The 22,112-nt window shown below is 40.8% G+C and overlaps 3 protein-coding genes across 7 annotated transcripts in view; 1 reads left to right on the top strand and 2 right to left on the bottom strand.

Annotated features, from left to right (window-relative positions):
• LOC133646121 (gastrula zinc finger protein XlCGF8.2DB-like) overlaps positions 1 to 5,408 on the bottom strand; it is a 6,129-nt gene extending 721 nt beyond the window's left edge. Inside the window, exons 1-3 of one of the 2 annotated variants that reach the window (XM_062041162.1) lie at positions 5,136 to 5,408; positions 4,982 to 5,054; positions 1 to 346 (exon numbers count right to left, since the gene is read on the bottom strand). The exon at positions 1 to 346 is cut by the window's left edge and continues 721 nt beyond it. In XM_062041162.1, the coding sequence (XP_061897146.1) occupies positions 1 to 312 (312 nt within the window). In that variant the 5' untranslated portion in view covers positions 313 to 346; positions 4,982 to 5,054; positions 5,136 to 5,408. Of the gene's footprint in view, positions 347 to 4,181; positions 4,304 to 4,981; positions 5,055 to 5,135 lie in introns of those variants that run through there. The other variant, XM_062041163.1, reaches the window with a different exon arrangement.
• Positions 1 to 22,112, bottom strand: part of LOC133646114 (gastrula zinc finger protein XlCGF28.1-like) — a 201,653-nt gene that overhangs the window by 46,621 nt on the left and 132,920 nt on the right. For 2 of the 4 annotated variants that reach the window (XM_062041137.1, XM_062041138.1), the window contains 3 exons: positions 16,176 to 16,424; positions 14,289 to 14,537; positions 6,147 to 8,794 (listed from right to left, as the gene is read on the bottom strand). In XM_062041137.1, coding sequence (XP_061897121.1) covers positions 7,707 to 8,794; positions 14,289 to 14,537; positions 16,176 to 16,424 — 1,586 coding nt within the window. In that variant the 3' untranslated portion in view covers positions 6,147 to 7,706. Of the gene's footprint in view, positions 1 to 6,146; positions 8,795 to 14,288; positions 14,538 to 16,175; positions 16,425 to 19,836; positions 20,438 to 22,112 lie in introns of those variants that run through there. The other 2 variants (XM_062041141.1, XM_062041144.1) reach the window with 2 other exon arrangements.
• Positions 1 to 22,112, top strand: part of LOC133646118 (zinc finger protein 32-like) — a 118,433-nt gene that overhangs the window by 66,647 nt on the left and 29,674 nt on the right. The gene's annotated exons all lie outside the window — the stretch shown is intronic.

Below are 22,112 nucleotides of genomic sequence, written 5' to 3'. Positions count from 1 at the left end.
AGCTAAGAGCTCGTCTGCTTGTGATCCTCCAGAGTGGTCTTCTGTTGTCATGTGCTGAGTTGAGCTGCTGCTTGGAGGCTCCGCCTCTCTCTCCTCCTCACTTTCACATTTGACCTCGTCATCTTCACTCTTCACAATGACACGGATGACTTGGTCGTCCTCCAGTTCTTCAAGCTCACCCTGACTGATGCTGTGATCCTCTTCCTCCTCTTTAATGTAGGGATGCTGTGGCTCTTGTTTTTCCTCCTTAATATGGGTGTGCTCCTCCTCTTCCTTCTTCACGTATGGGGGCCGTGGCTTTTCCTGCTCCATCCCGGAGGTCCACTCCTGACGTTAAGGGAGACGTCTGCAGGGTTAGGGATAAAATAATAAAAATCCAGCTTTGCTCAGTTAAATGAGTTACATGTGTTTATATGCACTAAAGAAAAACAAATGATGGTATGGCGTGGCTTGAAATAAGAAAAACAAGCAAGGTATTTGTTGAAATCTATATGTTCTTACACTGACAGGAGTGTGTTCTGTCTACTGCGCATGTACGGACATAAAACCCGGTCGAGTTCCGGTGAAGCAACCAATTGCCGCCCCTTCCTTTATTCTTCCTGAAGTATAGAGTAACACGGTTGTCCTACCCTATTAAAATGACACAACAAACAGTATTGATGTTTACCAACGTACACACTGGCTGGCCTATGTTACATGGACAAAAGACAAAGTAGCCACAAAAAATGGAGGATACAATGAGAGAATCAGACTACAGTAAATATTAGTGTTTCTTGTGAGCAGTGGAGCAATAGTCCAAGAAGGAAGGATTTAAAAACATGTTATATTGTTTTTTATTAATGTACTTTCCTTTATTGGCTTAGTTTTACTGCGACTTAACTGTGGATCATAATATAATTAAACAACATCGTTTGGGATGTTTGTGTCATTTCAAGGACTGACTACCGTAATTTCCGGACTATAAGCCGCTACTTTTTCCCCTCGTTCTGGTCCCTGCGGCTTATACAACGGTGCGGCTTATATACGGCCTGTTCTTCTCCGACACCGACGAAGAGGATTTCGGTGGTTTTAGTACGCAGGAGGAAGACGATGACACAATGATTAAAGACTGACTTTTCATATACCGGTAGGCTGGTTATTTTGATAACGTACATGCGAGCACTTTGTATTACTTTGCACCGTTGTATTATTTGTACTCTGCACGAATGCTGTTCGCCATGCCAAAGATGTGAAAGTTTGATTGAATGATTGAAAGATTTATTGTTAATAAATGGGACGCTTTGCGTTCCCAAACAGTCATCTCTGTCCCGACAATCCCCTCCGTGGTAGCAGGAACCCCTATATACTACGGTAATTACACATCAAAACCCTGCGGCTTATAGTCGGGTGCGGCTTATATATGGAGCAATCTGTATTTTCCCCTAAATTTAGCTGGTGCGGCTTATAGTCAGGTGCGGCTTATAGTCCGGAAATTACGGTACTTATCTGCCAAACTAAATGAGAAGAATAGAACAAAGATTTTATCATGCAACATGAAAGGGATAATAAAATGCCTCAAGGCCAATTATGCAAATTAGATAACGTACAGTCGTGGTCAAAAGTTTACATACACTTGTGAAGGGCATGTCCCTTGTCAAGTTTCACTGCAATAAGGCATTTTTGGTAGCCATCCACAAGCTTCTGGTTGAATTTTGGACAAACATGGACAAAGATAAGACCTTCTGGAGGAAAGTTCTGTGGTCAGATGAAACAAAAATTGACCTGTTCGGCCACAATAACCAGCAATATGTTTGGAGGAGAAAGGGTGAGGCCTTTAATCCCAGAGAACACCATCCTACCGTCAAGCATGGTGGTGGTAGTAGTATGCTCTGGGCCTGTTTTGCTGCCAATGTAACTGGTGCTTTACAGAGAGTAAATGGGACAATGAAAAAGGAGGATTACCTCCAAATTCTTCAGGACAACCTAAAATCATCAGCCCGGAGGTTGGGTCTTGGGCGCAGTTGGGTGTTCCAACAGGACAATGACCCCAAACACAGTTGACATACACTTGTGAAGAACATAATGTCATGGCTGTCTTGAGTTTCCAATCATTTTTACAACTCTTATTATTTTGTGATAGAGTGATTGGAGCACATACTTGTTGATCACAAAAAACATTCATGAAGTTTGGTTCTTTTATGAATTTATTATGGGTCTACTGAAAATGTGACCAAATATGCTGGGTCAAAAGTATACATACAGCAATACAGCAAATGATTACCTCCGAATTCTTCAGGACAACCTAAAACCATCAGCCCGGAGGTTGGGTCTTGGCCGCAGTTGGGTGTTCCAACAGGACAACGACCCCCAACACAGGTCAAAAGTGGTAAAGGAATGGTTAAATCAGGTTAGAATGAAGGTTTTAGAATGGCCTTCTCAAAGTCCTGACTTAAACGTGTGGACAATGCTGAAGAAACAAGTCCATGTCAGAAAACCAACAAATTTAGCTGAACTGCACCAATTTTGTCAAGAGGAATGGTCAAAAATTCAACCAGAAGCTTATGGATGGCTACCAAAAGTGCCTTATTGCGGTGAAACTTGCCAAATATTAACATTACTTTATGTATACTTTTGACCCAGCACATTTGCTCACATTTTCAGTAGACCCATAATAAATTCATAAAAGAACCAAACTTCATGAATGTTTTTTGTGACCAACAAGTATGTGCTCCAATCACTCTATCACAAAATAATAATAATAATAATAATAATGAATTAGATTTTATATCATGCTTTTCTATTATTAGATACTCAAAGCGCTCACAGAGAAGTGGGAACCCATCATTCATTCACAAGGTAAGCTACATTTGTAGCCACAGCTGCCCTGGGGTAGACTGACGGAAGCGAGGCTGCCAGTTTGTGCCTACGGCCCCTCCGACCACCACCTATCATTCATTCATCATTCATTCACCAGTGTGAGCGGCACCAAAGGTGAAGTGTCCTGCCTAAGGACACGACGGCAGCGATTTGGATGTCAATAGGCGGGGAGCGAACCTGCAACCCTCAGGTTTCTGGCACGGCCGCTCTACCCACTACGCCATATCGCCCCAAAAAAATAAGAGTTGTAGAAATGATTGGAAACTCAAGACAGCCATGACATTGTGTCCTTCACAAGTGTATGTAAACTTTTGACCAAGACTGTATGCTTAACAATGCTCCGACACTTTGATTGATTGATTGATTGAGACTTTTATTAGTAGGTTGCACAGTGAAGTACATATTCCGTACAATTGACCACTAAATGGTAACACCCGAATAAGTTTTTCAACTTGTTTAAGTCGGGGTCCACTTACATTGATTCATGATACAGATATATACTATCATATATACTATCATCATAATACAGTCATCACACAAGATAATCACATTGAATTATTTACATTATTTACAATCAGGGGTGTGGAGGGGGGTGGGGGGGGGGGTAGGATATGGACAGCAAGTAGTGGACATAGAGAGAGAGAGAGAGAGAGAGAGAGAGAGAGAGAGAGAGAGAGAGAGAGAGAGATCAGAAGGCATAAGAAAAAGTATCTGCATTTGATTGTTTACATTTGATTATTAGCAATCCGGGGAGGGTGTTAGTTTAGGGTTGTAGCTGCCTGGAGGTGAACTTTTATTGCGGTTTTGAAGGAGGATAGAGATGCCCTTTCTTTTACACCTGTTGGGAGCGCATTCCACATTGATGTGGCATAGAAAGAGAATGAGTTAAGACCACTGTTAGTTCGGAATCTGGGTTTAACGTGGTTAGTGGAGCTCCCCCTGGTGTTGTGGTTATGGTGGTCATTTACGTTAAGGAAGTAGTTTGACATGTACTTCGGTATCAGGGAGGTGTAGTGGATTTTATAGACTAGGCTCAGTGCAAGTTGTTTAACTCTGTCCTCCACCTTGAGCCAGCCCACTTTAGAGAAGTGGGTAGGAGTGAGGTGGGATCTGGGGTGGAGGTCTAGAAGTAACCTGACTAGCTTGTTCTGGGATGTTTGGAGTTTAGATTTGAGGGTTTTGGAGGTGCTAGGGTACCAGGAGGTGCATGCGTAATCGAAAAAGGGTTGAACGAGAGTTCCCGCCAGAATCCTCATGGTGCTTTTGTTGACCAGAGAGGAGATTCTGTAGAGAAATCTCGTTCGTTGGTTAACTTTTCTGATTACCTTGAGTAAATTGCAGTTCTGTGGGAAACAATGTCCCATCCATCCATTTTCTACCGATTGTCCCTTTCGGGGTCGCGGGGGGTGTTGGAGCCTATCTCAGCTGCATTCGGGCGGAAGGCGGCGTACACCCTGGACAAGTCGCCTCCTCATCGCAGGGCCAACACAGATAGACAGACAACATTCACACTCACAGTTGCCAATCAACCTATCCCCAGGCGCATGTCTTTGGAGGTGGGAGGAAGCCGGAGTACCCGGAGGGAACCCACGCAGTCATGAGGAGATAAATCGATATAATCAAAATAGTATTAATCTCACAGAGATTCCCGAGCCATTTTGAGAGATAATGAGCAAGCCAGTCAGGTGAACTGTGACGTAGAAGTAGCAAACACAGATCCCTTCCCCATCAACAGCAATGCTAATCAAGCAGACTTTGTGAGAGCCAACGATTACTTTGGGAAAAATTATATTTTTGAGCCCGAACACAAAGAGCATGAGCAATAAGTCTTCGTAGACTAAACGGGTACAACTTTATTGAAAAACTATAACATTAGCCGCATTGCAAGATGCTAAACATACAAACTAACCATAACCAACCTTAGTTAAACAAACACTTACTGTAATATTTCCACTCTCGCTGGGATGCCGACCGACATATTATTATTGAACATTTTATTTCCATGGCTATTTCACTTCCACTTGACTGACAATGCTCCCCCACTCACTAAAACGATGTCAAGTGTTCTTTCATATTATTAACCACACAAAGTAAGTAAACATGTGAGAGTAAGAAGTAAACAAACCTGTCCTGCGTAAACACAACTCGAGGTTTCTTGAAAACAGCGTCCAGTAGTTGATGTTGTCACTCGTTCTCCTCTTTTGTTGGAGAAAGTTCCTCCTCGTACTCCGTTATTGTTCTTTCACACATTTTGACACAATCAAACACTTTATACTCACATCTGATCTCTGCTTAGCGACGTGTTAATATAATCCACGTCTCTTTGTTAGCAGCTAACAAGCTAAGCTAACTAGCAAGCTAAGCTAGCCTGAGAAGCTCATTGTGTGGCGAGTCGAATGTAGCCTGACACGAATCATTAATAAAGTGCAGTTTTATATACAATGGCCAAATAAGTATCGAACATAACAACGAAGGCATTAACGCGGACTTAAAGACTACATTGTTATGTGGCGTTTCACGACACAATTGGTACTGGAAGACGGGATCGGTTCGCGCATGCGCAAGGACACGTAAACGTGTCAACGTATTTTTTTTAACAGGCCATTAGTTTCGCTACAAATCCCACACTGACCTCTAGTGGTGTCTCTCTGGAACTACGTTAAATCATACATTATGATGGCACTTGCCAAAAAGTGATGTGTAAAATATCTTTATTAGTGACACATTGTCTTAAATGACTAAAATTCAGTTATTTGCATTATAAAAATCATATTGTAGTCCATTCAGTTCTGTTTACTACTCCAAATTACTTTTAGGCTTTTGATAGATTGATTGAGAAGTGTATTGACATCTTAAATAATTTAATCCATGTAATGCTTTAAAAGGGCAAATGGATGGCACAAAAAGCCAAAAGGCAGGTGTTATATTATAGTTCTACCATGAATTGATTTACGTGGACCCCGACTTAAACAAGTTGAAAAACTTATTCGGGTGTTACCATTTAGTGGTCAATTGTACAGAATATGTACTGCACTGTGCAATCTACTAATAAAAGTCTCAATTCTACTAATAAAGTCTCAGTTCGAAACTGATATTTAGAACGAGAGCTGTTCTGATTAAGTGTAAGTATAGCTCCTATGTACCTGACATTAAGCCAGCCATCCAGTGGTTGATTTTTTAATCTACAAGACCCTTCAAGAGCCCAACATCTACATGACTAATAAAAGGCTGTACAAAGAAGGTACTGACAGAAACAATAACAACTAAAAAAAAAACACAATTTTATTTTTACTAGGAGAAAAAATAATAAAATTGGTCTAAGCCCAGGCCCCTGGGGAGGGGGTCCAGACTGAGGCCAAGGGAAAAAGACAACTCATAGCCATAGCACACATCCCTCTTACATGTGTGTAAGAGGGAAACATCAAACATCAAAGAACACAAGGGACATTAAATACATTAAAAGAGCAGAGCTAATCCAACCAGCCACTTCTACATACAGCTATGAATAAAAAGTACAAGAAACATATACACTGTGGTGGCCTCTGCGGTGTTCCACGCTATCGTTTGCTGGGGTGGAGGGAGCATGGCCAGAGACAGGAGCAGACCCAACAAACCAACCAAGAGAGCAGACTCCACTCTCGGCCGCCCACTAACTCAGCCAGTGTCCAGTCAACATGAATGAGCGAGGATGCGTCTAAGGAGACTGAGGTGTCCGATACCTGCTCATTCAGCCAACACACTGTGAAGCCTGTCCGTCCCGGCGCTCAGTGCTAGCTCCGCAGCCCTGTGTCTTCATCCGCATCTCCTCCAGTCTCTCCAAACGGACTCTGGTGTGGCAGAGACCCAGCAGCTGGTCTCCATGGCCAACAGGCTCCCGGGAGACAGATACAGAAGTCCACAAAAAAAGCACCGCAAAAGTCACGAAAGTGCCACCCCTTGTCACACAGTCCCAAAGGGTCCCGAACCAACACCGTAGAAAGAGAATATGCACACTGGAAGCGTGTCCTTTGGTTAGATGAAACAAAGCTCGAGCTCTTTCGCCATGGAGACACTACTTATCTTTGAGAAAGAAGGGAAAGGCATACAACCCAAAGAACACGGTCCCCGCAGTGAAACATGTAAGGATATTTCAGTGCATTTGGAACTTGGAATCTTGTCAAGGTGGAAGGAATCCTAAAAATGGGTATGGATATGGGTCGTCGCTTTGTCTTTCTACATGAGAACAACCAGAAAACATACGTCACTCCCGGTGAAGAACTACCTCCAGAAGGCCAAAGTGAATGTTAATGAAGCACAAAGCCCATTGAGAATCTTTGAGGAGAATTGAAAACCAAGGTCCATGGCAGGAGACAGTCAAGTCTTGCAGACTTTAAAAGGTTTGCCAAAGAAGAATAGGCTGAGATTGCTCAGGTGGTGTGTGTAAGACTTGGGGAAAACTGTAACAGTAGATGGCAGGCTGTTACAGTAAAAATGACACATAATTGCCTATTAGCTTCATGGGGGCTAATAATTTTGACTCTGGTCATTTTTGGTTATCATGAAATAACTTTGTTCCTGTGTGCAAATGAAAATATTGGAAGCATCCAAAATGAAAGTAGGACGCTTGGAGAAGCTGTGTTAATGCATTGCTCTCTTGAACAGCACTTGGGAAATATTTATTAAAAAATGAAATGCCAAATATTATATCCTCAACCGAAACATTACGAACCAGTTACTTTTGTAACCAGTACCTAAAATAAGGGGTGGCTGCCTGGATGCTAACTGGGTCCACCGGTCCAGAGTCCGGACTTTAGAGAAGCCCTACATTAGACCGTTAGTGTTTCTGCAGGAGTCCATTTAAAAAGGAAAAGTTATTCTCCAGTGTGTGTCCGCATGTGCCGCAACAAATCACGTTTTTTTAAAAAGTATTTTGCACAAACTGAACAACCGAAGGTTTTTTCTCCTGTGTGTGTTCTCATGTGTGTTTGCATATTATATTTGTTAGCGTATTCTTTACCACACGCCGAACAACTGAAAGGCTTTTCTTCTGCATGCATTATCATGTGTCGAGTCAAGCAAGAGTTCCTAAAAAACTCTTTTGCACAAACTGAACAACTGAAAGTCTTTTCTCCTGTGTGTATTTTCATGTGTCGATTTAAACTAGCGTTTCTAAAGAAGCCTTTTCTGCAAACCGAACAACTGAAAGGTTTGTCTCCTGTGTGTGTCAGAGTGTGAGACAGCATCGTTTCCCTTTTTGAGAATTTTTTGCCACAGTGTAAACAACTGAAAGGTTTTTCTCCTGTGTGTGTCCGCACGTGTCGAGCCAAATCAGAGTTTCTGACAAAGCCCTTAGCGCAAACGGAACAACTGAAAGGAGTTTCCCCTGTGTGTCTTTTCATGTGCATTTGCATGGTACGTTTGTCAAAGAAACGTTTGCCGCAAACAGAACAACTAAATGGTCTTTCTCCTGTGTGTGTTCTCATATGTGACAGCATCCTTACCCTTTGGGAGAACTTTTTAGCGCACACTGAACAACTGAAAGTTCTTTCTCCTGTGCGCGTTCCCATATTTACATTAACGTGTGACGTTGTGTCGTCACTATCTGACAGTGGAGCAATGAGGTTGTCTGCTTGTGATCCTCCACAGTGGTCTCCATCACCTTCTGTTGTGTGTTGAGGTTCCATGGATCTGTTCTTCTCACTTGGACTGTGATGAAGCTGTGAGGACTCAGGTGGTTTGTCGTCATGGTCTTCAGTTTTCACAGAGACAACAGTCGGTGGAAGCTTGGTGAGATCAGCCTCCTCCCGTCCTGGAAGACATTCTTCCTCCTGAGTGATCCAGAGTTCTTCCTCTTCCTCTTTAATGTGGTGGGGCTGTGGATCCTCCAGCTTCAAAGTGGAGCTCCCCTCCAGCATCTTAGGGTAAGGTTTTTCTTGACAACCAAGAAGCTGCTGGACGTCTGCAAGAGAAATTTAAAAAATATTTATATGCGACTGTCACAGCATTGCTCCTACTTCATTACACTCTAGCTTTCCCAATCACAACCATACTGCTAAACCATGAATATTCAATTTACATCTACTAGCAAATGACTCCTTTGTGGACACCATCAAGTGTAGAATTATATTTTAAAATGAATGACACACCAGATGTGTTGAGGGAGGACACAGGGTTCGTACACCTTTTCCATGGCCAAATTCAAACACTTTTGAAGGACTTTCAAGATCCATTTTCCAGTTTTTCCAGGACCCTTCCAAAGGCGAAGATCAGTGTGAATCAATCCATAGCCTTGTTGTTTGAGGTCACCAAATACTGTCTGTAGGAAAAATACGGAACATCTGCTAAAACCTAAGCCTAACATTGAACAAGCAGTTATCATTACCTGAATGGGGCATAGAAAATGGACAGAATTGCTAGGCACATTCAAGGCGTTGAGGGGATCCGGTTTGGTGGCTGCAGGATTAGGTCTCTGCTTTTAGCAGATGATGTGGTCTTGATGGCTTCATCTGGCCAGGATCTTCAGCTCTCACTGGATCGGTTCGCAGCCGAGTGTGAAGCGACTGGATGAGAATCAGCACCTCCAAGTCCGAGTCCATGGTTCTCGCCCGGAAAAGGGTGGAGTGCCATGCCCCAAGTGGAGACCTTGCCCCAAGTGGAGGAGTTCAAGTACCTCGGAGTCTTGTTCACGAGTGAGGGAAGAGTGAATCGTGAGATCGACAGGCGGATCGGTGCGACGTCTTCAGTAATGCGGACGCTGTATCGATCCGTTGTGTTGAAGAAGGAGCTGAGCCGGAAGGCAAAGCTCTCAATTTACCGGTTGATCTACATTCCCATCCTCACCTATGGTCATGAGCTTTGGGTTATGACCGAAAGGACAAGATCATGGGTACAAGCGGCCGAAATGAGTTTCCTCCGCCGGGTGGCGGGGCTCTCCCTTAGAGATAGGGTGAGAAGCTCTGCCATCCGGGGGGAGCTCAAAGTAAAGCTGCTGCTCCTCCACATGGAGAGGAGCCAGATGAGGTGGTTCGGGCATCGGGTCAGGATGCCACCCGAACGCCTCCCTAGGGAGGTGTTTAGGGCACATCCAACCGGTAAGAGGCCACGGAGAAGACCCCCAGGACACGTTAGGAAGACTATCTCTCCCGGTTGGCCTGGGAACGCCTCGGGATCCCCCAGGAGGAGCTGGACGAAGTGGCTGGGGAGAGGAAAGTCTTGGCTTCCCTGCTTAGGCTGCTGCCCCCGCGACCCAACCTCAGGTAAGCGGAAGAAGATGGATGGATGGATGATGGCATAGAAAATGAAGCAGTGTTTCTGTAGACTATTCAATGTTATTAGTGTTTGCAAACGTGTCTCCATTTGTGTTGTTTTTCAAATTTCTTGTTCTTTTTCTTACTTACAGCATTCAATGACATCGAACAGCACGGATTGATTCACACCGTATTTGTGCTTGTAAACTGCATAATGTGATATAAATACACACACCCTCAAAATGTCAATTTCACTCATTTACTAACAAAACTGTTCCACATTAATATAAGGATAATAAATTAAATGAAAATTGTTGTTTGTTTCACAACACCTCAGTCACCTTTCATTGAGCATATCTAGCCTTATAACTGTGGCTATGATAACAAATGAACAAAAAGAAAAAAGTTAACTTTTTTTTGCTTTCCCTGGGTAGCCAGACAAGTTAAGAGAGCAATATAAGAGAGCAAGAAAATTATATTTTTTTCCATTTTATAATTAGCCTATTGAGTCAGACTGCCGAGAAATATGATAAACATTTACAAGCATTTACAAGCACTTCACCCAAAATCCAAGCATTTTTCAAACCTTGAAAACACAACAATAAAACCTAAGTTTTTTCAAGGTTTTTAAGCACCCATACGAACCCTGAGGACATTAAAAGGGGACTGCACTTTTTGGGGTGAATTTTGCCTATCGTTTACAATCATTATGAGAGACAAGAAGACAAAAGGTTTTGCGTTTTTTTTTGCAATCTTAGATGTAGAAATCGTCTCCTTCTTGGTGGCTAGCAATGTAGAATGGGAGCAATTGGTTCAGAATCAGAATCAGAATCAGAAATACTTTATTAATCCCAAGGGGAAATTAATAAAGTATTTCTGATTCTGATTCTGATGCCACTAAATAACTTTAAAAATGCATTCAAAAACTGTCACCAATACTTCATTTACATTCCGTAACCTGTATCATAACCAAACTGTAGCGTAATTGTTATTATAAGAGCAAACACTGAGGAACTTTTTTCGTAGCGTAGTAACACATCGGCAGTAAGTCGTAATAGCTAGCTACAGAAAGATATAAGCTAGCTTCTACGTCAGCACAAAACGCGTTTGAGTTTGTAATGCACAACCCAATGCGATAAGACAGCAATCTGTACTGACTGAAAAACATGAATAATCATATTAGTGTCTGTAAAGTATTAGCCCACGTTTCATGTTTTGTTTGTACATAGCTAGCTCGACAGCGTATGCACTGTAGTTGTAATAACACACATGACGTGCTGTGTGTATCACGTACAATATTAAAGTGTGACTCGATGGACTGCTTTCCGGTTTATTTGGGTAAGCACTCCATTTATGTCGAAATACCACATGAAAGTCAAACAGAGTATTACTAGCAAGAAGTCAACTGCCTTTATTGTTATAATACTAACCAAGATAGATAGATAGCTAGTACTTTATTGATTGCTTCAGGAGAGTTCCCTCAGGAAAATTAAAATTCCAGCAGCAGTGTACAGAATTGAGATCGAATTTAAAAAGTAAAAAGTCCAGGGTGTACCCCACCTTCCGCCCGATTGTAGCTGAGATAGGCTCCAGCGACGCCCCGCGACCCCAAAAGGGACAAGCGGTAGAAAATGGATGGATGTAAAAAGTAAATAATGGGGGAATAAATGGAAACAAAATAGAAAACCACTACAATAATATTAATTACAATAAGAATAAAAATAAAAAGCAACAATGAGAATAAAAATATAACAGTAAAATAGGAATATAACAAGAGAAACTAGGCAGTAGTGACCATGTTATGAAAAAGTATTGCACTGTTATTGTTTTGCATCCCCTGTCATCCTGTAAGCAGAGGCGGGTAGAGTACCCCAAAAATTGTCCTCAAGTAAGAGTACTGGTACTTTAGAATAATATGACCCAAGTAAAAGTAAAAAGTAGTCATCAAAATAATTACGTGAGTAAGAGTAAGTATTCAGTAAAGAAATTACGCAAGTATTGACTATTTTATAAGCAACTAATGATTTATTTAGTAACTATGGTTTAATGGTCCTTGGATCACAACTGCAGTGACTTCCTCACAGACAGACCCCAATCTGTGAGAGTGGGCAAAAACACCTCCAGTGCCATCTCCCTGAGCACTGGCTCCCCCCAGGGCTGCGTCCTGAGTCCGCTGCTGTTCACGTTGATGACCCATGACTGCTGTGCCAGGTCCACTACTAACCACATTGTGAAGTATGCGGACGACACGACAGTAGTGGGCCTCATCCGTGACAACAGAGACATGGACTACAGGGAGGAGGTGAAACATCTGGTTGACTGGTGCAGAACCAACAACCTGGTCCTGAATGTCAACAAGACCAAGGAGATCATCGTTGACTTCAGGAAGCACCAGTCCAGCCACGCTCCACTCTACATCAACGGTGGAGATAGTAAGCAGCACCAAGTTCCTGGGGGTGCAGATAACTGACGATATGACCTGGTCCCTACACAACGGAGCTCTTGTAAAAAGAGCTCAGCAGCGCATGCACTTTTTGCGTCGGATGAAAAGAGCACAGCTCCCTCCCCCCATTCTCAGCACATTCTACAGAGGCACTATAGAGAGCCTGCTGACCAACAGCATCTCTGTCTGGACTGGAGCATGCAATGCCTCAGACTGGAAGTCTCTCCAGAGAGTGGTGAGGACGGCGGAAAAGATCATCAGGACTCCTCTTCCTCCTATGCAGGAGATCGCAAAAAGCCGCTGCCTGACCAGGGCTCAGAAAATCTGCAAAGACTCCTCCCACCCCCACCAAGGACTGTTTTCACTGCTGGACTCTAGAAAGAGGTTCCGCAGCCTCCGAAGCAGAACCTCCAGGTTCTGTAACAGCTTCTTCCCTCAGGCCGTAAGACTCTTGAACGCATCATAATTAAATTATCCCCTCAACTCCCCCCAAAATGGATTATCTCGCTGGAATAAAAAAGACAATATAACATACATCCATAAACGTGGACGCATGTGAAAAAGAGCAATATATTTATCTGTACAGTAATCTATTTATTTATTTATTTATATATATTTATATATTTTATATATATATATTTATATATTATTTATATATATTTATTTATTTATATATGCACCTTATTGCTTTTTTATCTTTTATGCTCTTATCTGTGCTGTAAAGTTCAAATTTTAATGACAACAAAAAGGAAGTCTAAGTCTAAGTCTAAGTCGGTGTGTGTGTGTGTGTGTGTGTGTGTATGTATGTATGTATGTACACTACCGTTCAAAAGTTTGGGGTCACCCAAACAATTTTGTGGAATAGCCTTCATTTCTAAGAACAAGAATAGACTGTCGAGTTTCAGATGAAAGTTCTCTTTTTCTGGCCATTTTGAGCGTTTAATTGACCCCACAAATGTGATGCTCCAGAAACTCAATCTGCTCAAAGGAAGGTCAGTTTTGTAGCTTCTGTAACGAGCTAAACTGTTTTCAGATGTGTGAACATGATTGCACAAGGGTTTTCTAATTATCAATTAGTCTTCTGAGCCAATGAGCAAACACATTGTGCAATTAGAACACTGGAGTGATAGTTGCTGGAAATGGGCCTCTATACACCTATGTAGATATTGCACCAAAAACCAGACATTTGGAGCTAGAATAGTCATTTACCACATTAGCAATGTATAGAGTGTATTTCTTAAAAGTTAAGACTAGTTTAAAGTTATCTTCATTGAAAAGTACAGTGCTTTTCCTTCAAAAATAAGGACATTTCAATGTGACCCCAAACTTTTGAACGGTAGTGTATGTATGTATGTGTGTGTGTGTGTGTGTGTGTGTGTGTGTGTGTGTGTGTGTGTGTGTGTGTGTGTGTGTGTGTGTGTGTGTGTGTGTGTGTGTGTGTGTGTGTGTGTGTGTGTGTGTGTGTGTGTGTGTGTGTGTGTGAAACATGAAAATCATCTACAATTTACTGCAGCATGTTTTCTCTAGTTGGAAGTTGAATTATTGTAGGCTGAAATAAAAAACAAAAAACATTTCTGCACATGATATACATGTTATTTTTACTAGTTTGAAAGTAATCACTGGAGGACTTTAAGGACAAGAACCAAATGATTTAAGTCAAAGTAGAAATAATTACAATGTTAGACCCTGAGAAAAGAATGTTGGACCCTGATGAACATCAGTTATAAACATTGTATTAGATGACATCTGGATGTTGTGCTTACTTGGACTGTGATGAAGCTGTGAGGACTCAGGTGGTTTCTCTTCATGGTCTTCAGTCTTCACAGAGACAACAGTCAGTGGAAACTTGGTGAGATCAGCCTCCTCCTGCCCTAGAAGACACTCTTCCTCCCGAGTGATCCAGATATTCTCCTCTTCCTCTTTAACATGGGTAGCCTGTGGCTCCTCCTTTTCCTCTTTTACATGAGGGGGATGTGGATCTCCCTCTTTAATATGAGTGGGCTGCTGGATGTCTGTTGGGTAAATAAGTAAATACAAATAATTAACCATAACATTTAATGGGTATAGTCCTTACCATAACCTAAACATATGGAAATTGACAAATACTTTTAGGTCCACCTAAAACCACTTCTACTATGTTTTTGTAATCATATAAAATATGTATCCCTTTTTTGGTGATTTTGGTGGCTGGGCCAAAAGGAACTCTTCCTAAAACATGTTTTACAATGTGGTGTTTTTAAGGACTATCTCCATCAACCATTCCTCTTTAGAGCACAGCTCCCACATTCACTTGGAGACCATCTACGACACGCTGAAGGAAAGCCAGTCACCTTTATGATCTTTTAATAATTTGAGTGTAGACTACTTTGGTTATTGAAAGATGATTGACAAAAAATGCTTACTTTCACTCATTGATGCATGTAGGTCAAAATTAGGATGTGAAATTAACCATGAAACTATTATATTGATTACAATGTAAAATATATTTGGTGACCGTGTCAGTTTTATGTAAACATGTTGATACACATTTTTACAAGCTAAGAGGAACATCAACCTCTCATAAATATCGTGTGCCTGAAACTGTCTCGTTTTCATGAACAATATAAAAACAAAGAAAGAACATCAGAAAGAATGCGACAAAGAGACAACTGGAAGGTTTACAAGAAGCCTAAAACAAAAATCCGAATAGGAAATCTTACAATCAGCCATATCAGATCATTGCAAAATAAATAACCACATCATGGATTGGGACAGAAAGTAACAAATTCAAACGATGGATTAAGTAGGCGATCGAACTAAGGAAGCGGCCCAAGGAAACCATCAATCAGGATGAGGGAGCATTCATGCTCTCACGTACCTGGGACTCCCTCCTCCATTAACCATCAAGCCAATTTGTAGCCAACCAGGTAGACTTGACAGGTCTGCCTGGTTGGCCACGCCTATAATAGCTGAAAGGCAACACGTGTTTTCAGATGTGTGAACATGATTGCACAAGGGTTTTCTAATCATCAATTAGCCTTCTGAGCCAATGAGCAAACACATTGTACCATTAGAACACTGGAGTTATAGTTGCTGGAAATGGGCCTTTATACACCTATGTAGATATTGCACCAAAAACCAGACATTTGCAGCTAGAATAGTCATTTGCCACATTAGCAATGTATAGAGTGTATTTCTTTAAAGTTAAGACTAGTTTAAAGTTATCTTCATTGAAAAGTACAGTGCTTTTCCTTCAAAAATAAGGACATTTCAATGTGACCCCAAACTTTTGAACGGTAGTGTATGTATGTATGTGTGTGTGTGTGTGTGTGTGTGTGTGTGTGTGTGTGTGTGTGTGTGTGTGTGTGTGTGTGTGTGTGTGTGTGTGTAAAACATGAAAATCATCTACAATTTACTGCAGCATGTTTTCTCTAGTTGGAGGTTGAATTATTGTAGGCTGAAATAAAAAACAAAAAACATTTCTGCACATGATATACATGTTATTTTTACTAGTTTGAAAGTAATCACTGGAGGACTTTAAGGACAAGAACCAAATGATTTAAGTCAAAGTAGAAATAATTACAATGTTAGACCCTGAGAAAAGAATGTTGGACCCTGATGAACATCAGTTATAAACATTGTATTAGATGACATCTGGATGTTGTGCTTACTTGGACTGTGATGAAGCTGTGAGGACTCAGGTGGTTTCTCTTCATGGTCTTCAGTCTTCACAGAGACAACAGTCAGTGGAAACTTGGTGAGATCAGCCTCCTCCTGCCCTAGAAGACACTCTTCCTCCCGAGTGATCCAGATGTTCTCCTCTTCCTCTTTAACATGGGTAGCCTGTGGCTCCTCCTCTTCCTCTTTTACATGAGGGGGATGTGGATCTCCCTCTTTAATATGAGTGGGCTGCTGGACGTCTGTTGGGTAAATAATTAAATACAAATAATTAACCATAACATTTAATGGGTATAGTCCTTACCATAACCTAAACATATGGAAATTGACAAATACTTTTAGGTCCACCTAAAACCACTTCTACTATGTTTTTGTAATTATAAAAAATATGTGTTTCCCCTTTTTGGTGATTTTGGTGGCTGGGCCAAAAGGAACTCTTCCTAAAACATGTTTTACAATGTGGTGTTTTTAAGGACTATCTCCATCAACCATTCCTCTTTAGAGCACAGCTCCCACATTCACTTGGAGACCATCTACGACACGCTGAAGGAAAGCCAGTCACCTTTATGATCTTTTATTAAATTGAGTGTAGACTACTTTGGTTATTGAAAGATGATTGACAAAAAATGTTTACTTTCACTCATTGATGCATGTAGGTCAAAATTAGGATGTGAAATTAACCATGAAACTATTATATTGATTACAATGTAAAATATATTTGGTGACCGTGTCAGTTTTATGTAAACATGTTGATACACATTTTTACAAGCTAAGAGGAACATCAACCACTCATAAATATCGTGTGCCTGAAACTGTCTCGTTTTCATGAACAATATAAAAACAAAGAAAGAACATCAGAAAGAATGCGACAAAGAGACAACTGGAAGGTTTACAAGAAGCCTAAAACAAAAATCCGAATAGGAAATCTTACAATCAGCCATATCAGATCATTGCAAAATAAATAACCACATCATGGATTGGGACAGAAAGTAACAAATTCAAACGATGGATTAAGTAGGCGATCGAACTAAGGAAGCGGCCCAAGGAAACCATCAATCAGAATGAGGGAGCATTCATGCTCTCACGTACCTGGGACTCCCTCCTCCATTAACCATCAAGCCAATTTGTAGCCAACCAGGTAGACTTGACAGGTCTGCCTGGTTGGCCACGCCTATAATAGCTGAAAGGCAACACGTCTCAGTGGTCAGGTGACAGTGGAAACATGTCAGGTAAAGATTGCATCAAATATACCAAAAAATATGGTCTGATTACAAACATTTTTTAAAGTATATGTACTTGGTCTATTTTTGGACAAAGTGAGACAAAGAAAATAATCTGAAGTTGTCTTTATGTTTAAGTTATTATGCCATGATTTTACCAGTCCGGCCCGCGTGGGAATACATTTTCCTTGACACCCCTGCTATATGACAACAGACGCTCGCTGGCCCACCATTGATTGATTGATTGAAACTTTTACTAGTAGATTGCACAGTACAGTACATATTCCGTACAATTGACCACTTGGCCGAGTCACACCAAAGACTATAAAAATGGGAGCCATTACCTCCCTGCTTGGCGCTCAGCATCAAGGGTTAGAATTGGGGGTTGAATCACCAAAAAATTATTACCGGGCGCGGCCACCGCTGCTGCTCACTGCTCCCCTCACCTCCCAGGGGATGATCAAGGGTGATGGGTCAAATGCAGGGAATAAATTCGCCACACCTAGTGTGTGTGTGACAATCATTGGTACTTTAACTTTAAATGGTAACACCCGAATAAGTTTTTCAACTTGTTTAATCAAACGTTAACCAATTCATGACCAGTGACTGTGTGGGTTCCCTCCGGGTACTCCGGCTTCCTCCCACCTCCAAAGACATGCACCTGGGGATAGGTTGATTGGCAACACTAAATTGGCCCTAGTGTGTGAATGTGAGAGTGAATGTTGTCCGTCTATCTGTGTTGGCCCTGCGATGAGGTGGCGACTTGTCCAGGGTGTACCCCGCCTTCCGCCCGATTGTAGCTGAGATAGGCTCCAGCGCCCCCCGCGACCCCGAAGGGAATAAGCGGTAGAAAATGGATGGATGGATGGATGGATGGATGGATGGATGGATAATCAAACGTTAATCAATTCATGACCAGCGTTACTTTGTAACGCGTTACTGTAAGGCCGTTAGTTTCGGCGGTAACTAGTAATCTAACGCGTTATTTTTTATATTCAGTAACTCAGTTACCGTTACTACATGATGCGTTACTGCGTTATTTTACGTTATTTTTAATGTAGTATCGGCTAGAAACAGAAGACCTGAGTGTGTTTTATTGGAGCGCTGTGGTGTCGTCCTTCTGATTCTTCCTGTGTCACAAGCCGGAGGCGCGCTCTGTGTGTGTGTGTGTGGGTGTGGGGAGGGGAGGGGGGCGTGTCTGTGTTTACTAACAACGGAGCTGCAGTCGAGTGTCTTAACATGGAGATATTCTCACTTCTTTTCTTTTGTCGAGCACAAAGAAAAGAACATTTTAGTTAAATGTAAGTTGTGTCTTGGATCAAAGATCCTATCTACTGCCCAAAACAACAATTCACATCTGCCTGGTTAGGCTTTGTGTATGTCACGTGTGCCTTCCTTAGGTGAAGCCAGGTTTACAGCTATGTTGTTATTATGCTGTTTGTTACTTATGTATGTTATGTTGCAGCTATTTAAAATAGTTTTGTCAAATTGTTCTGGTCTGAAATACATTGGCCCTTTGAAACATACACTACCGTTCAAAAGTTTGGGGTCACATTAAAATGTCCTTATTTTTCAATGAAGATAACTTTAAACTAGTCTTAACTTTAAAGAAGTACACTCTATACATTGCTAATGTGGTAAATGACTATTCTAGCTGCAAATGTCTGGTTTTTGGTGCAATATCTACATAGGTGTATAGAGGCCCATTTCCAGCAACTATCACTCCAGTGTTCTAATGGTACAATGTGTTTGCTCATTGGCTCAGAAGGCTAATTGATGATTAGAAAACCCTTGTGCAATCATGTTCACACATCTGAAAACAGTTTGGCTCGTTACAGAAGCTACAAAACTGACCTTCCTTTGAGCCGATTGAGTTTCTGGAGCATCACATTTGTGGGGTCAATTAAACGCTCAAAATGGCCAGAAAAAGAGAACTTTCATCTGAAACTCGACAGTCTATTCTTGTTCTTAGGCTATTCCACAAAATTGTTTGGGTGACCCCAAACTTTTCAACGGTAGTGTATCTTTGTCTTTGTGTGTTGTACCTAGACCACATTGCTTAGCAGAGTTCAGTGATGCAAATGCATGTCAAGTTGATCAACAGATTGTATTATTCTCCAGTGCAATAACAGTACTGAAATGAAGGCTAAAAGGGCATCAATGGGAGCTTTAAAAAAAAAAAAAAGGGGGAAAAAAGAAAAGTAACGCATTACTTTTTGGTGTAAGTAACTGACTTACTTTTTAAATAAAGTAACTAGTAACTGTAATTAGTTACAGGTTTTCAGTAACTACCTCAACACTGTTCATGACACATTCATTCATTCACATCGACGTTAGGTAAATACAACCTCAACCTGTATACAATGTATTTAAGAATAATGTTATTAATCCAATGTGAGGTTAGTAAACATGTGAGAGTAAGAAGTAAACAAACCTGTTCTGTGTAACACAACTTGATGTTCCTTGAAAACAGCGTCCAGTAGTTGATGTTGTGGCTCCTTCTCCTCTTTTGTTGGAGAAAGTTCCTCCTCGTACTCTGCTATCGTTCTTTCACACATTTTCACACAATCACAACACTTTACACTCACATCTGATCTCCGTGTTGATAACTTCTGCGTCTCTTTGTTAGCGGCTAACAAAGTAAGCTAACTAGCAAGAAGCTTCAACGTTTAGTGGTCTGGCCCAGATTGGCTTTGTTGTCCCTGGACTATGAGAAGAAGAAAGACGGTTTAACGATCGAAGCGCATTTCCGCGACCATGGCGAACTGATTAAGAACAATGCTGAACATTTCAATCTGTGGTTTTTGCAGAGTCATTGTTCAATCTTTCAAGGGAGTCCTGGCCTCTGATTGCTCAATCAAAGAACGCAGATAAAATCCAACACAACAAAATGTAGTTTTTCACACGATGGACGAATAGGTACAAATGTAGACATTAAGTAATCATCACAAACGGCTCTGTTGTGTCCGTCCGTGAGTTTGTTTTGTCGTTTTGTTCTTTTTCCGGTTTGCGGTCTTCTTCTTCTTCTTTGAATTATGACTGCTGGCAAGCAACCTTATAACGCGCATTACCGCCACCTCCTGATATGGAGTAAGGACCGAGATGGAACCCTACCCTATATTATTTGTGTACAGCTCCACTAATGGACATTGGAGTGTTACTTTCAAAGGCAAAATTAAAGTATTGCTAGAAACATAATTTTATATGGGACTTTATTGTATTATATGTATAGTACATGTTCCAAAAAGAAAAAAGCATAAAACACAGTATATTTAAATATACTAAATGTAAAAAAAGGAATGAATATTCAAAATAAGATCATTAAATGAAATCTAGTTTGGTTCCGCCATCATGAGCGCAACACAAGGTTGTAAAAGTTGTAAAACCACAATTCTAAATAAGATGTCAAAAGCAAACTGAAATCAAACACACACAGCTTAAAGATTGATCAATACCAATTGAAATTTAGTAATACATAAATATGAGGATTTATCAAAATATAAAAGAAATATACCTGAACAGAACGCTCATGATGGTTACACCAAAAAGTAACGCTATGAATCGCGTTTTTCCCAGTTTTGGGGGCATTTTTATGCTATTTCCAAGCATCTCCTTTTTATTATCGTTGATTTTAAATGGTCAAACTTATGCATATTATATATGCATGCCCTAGTAAACAAAAAAAAACTCATATTTATTTTGATTGTTGCATTTTGAAGTACATTTGTGCAGGTGGGTGGGAATGTACCCATTACCAGAGCTGTACACATTTTGTTTAACACTGTATTTAAAAAAAAAATTGTAATGATTTGTATCTTTCGTGTTCTGAGTGCAATCCTAAAATACCCTCCACTACTAAACTAACCTTCTCTTTTGCTAACTTATTTTCTAGTATTTCCCTTTCTCTATTGTATTTCCTACATTGTATTGCTTTTTGCAGATGATGTGGTCAATCAGCAACCCCTGTTTCCACAACATATCATCATTTTTTCTCTAAAAAATACTGCAACTACACTTTCTTTCTTTATTTCCTCTTTTTTAATTTTCCTCTCCCAGCCGCACTGCTGGGTTGTTTCTGTTTCTTCCTTTCCGAAATCCACTTTGGTAGTTTTTTATTATTTAGTTTGCCTCTAAATAAAATACTAGTCTTTCATTAAATATTTTTTTCCTTATATTTGCCCAATTTTGAGGTCAGTGCTATCGGCCTATAATTACCTGCCTCTTCCAGGTCTTTTCCTGGTTTGTATTTTGGAATCATTACAGCTTCTTTCCACTCATCTGATAATTGTCCTTTTTCATATATCCTATCATATAATTTCAGCACCACTTATTTGTCTATGTTATACAAGTTTTTGATAATCTATGCCAGTGTTATTCAACCTTTTTTGAACCAAGGCACATTTTTTGCGTTTAAAAAATGCGGAGGCAAACCACCAGCAGAAATCCCTAAAAAACGAAACTCAGTTGACAGTAAAAAGTCGTTGTCGCAATTTTTGGATATGACTTTAAACCATAACCAACCATGCATCAATATAGCTCTTGTCTCAAAGTAGGTGTACTGTCACATCACACACTGACTTATTTGGAGTTTTTTGCTGTTTTCCTGTGTGTAGTGTTTTAGTTCTTGTCTTGCGCTCCTATTTTTTTGGTATTTTCCTTTAGCAGTTTCATGTCTTCTGTAACTGTTCTGGGTCGGCACAATGACGAGGC

The sequence above is a fragment of the Entelurus aequoreus genome, linkage group LG03 (genome assembly GCF_033978785.1).
Source record: "Entelurus aequoreus isolate RoL-2023_Sb linkage group LG03, RoL_Eaeq_v1.1, whole genome shotgun sequence".
NCBI lineage: Eukaryota > Metazoa > Chordata > Actinopteri > Syngnathiformes > Syngnathidae > Entelurus > Entelurus aequoreus.
This window is presented reverse-complemented; position numbering and strand designations above follow the sequence as displayed.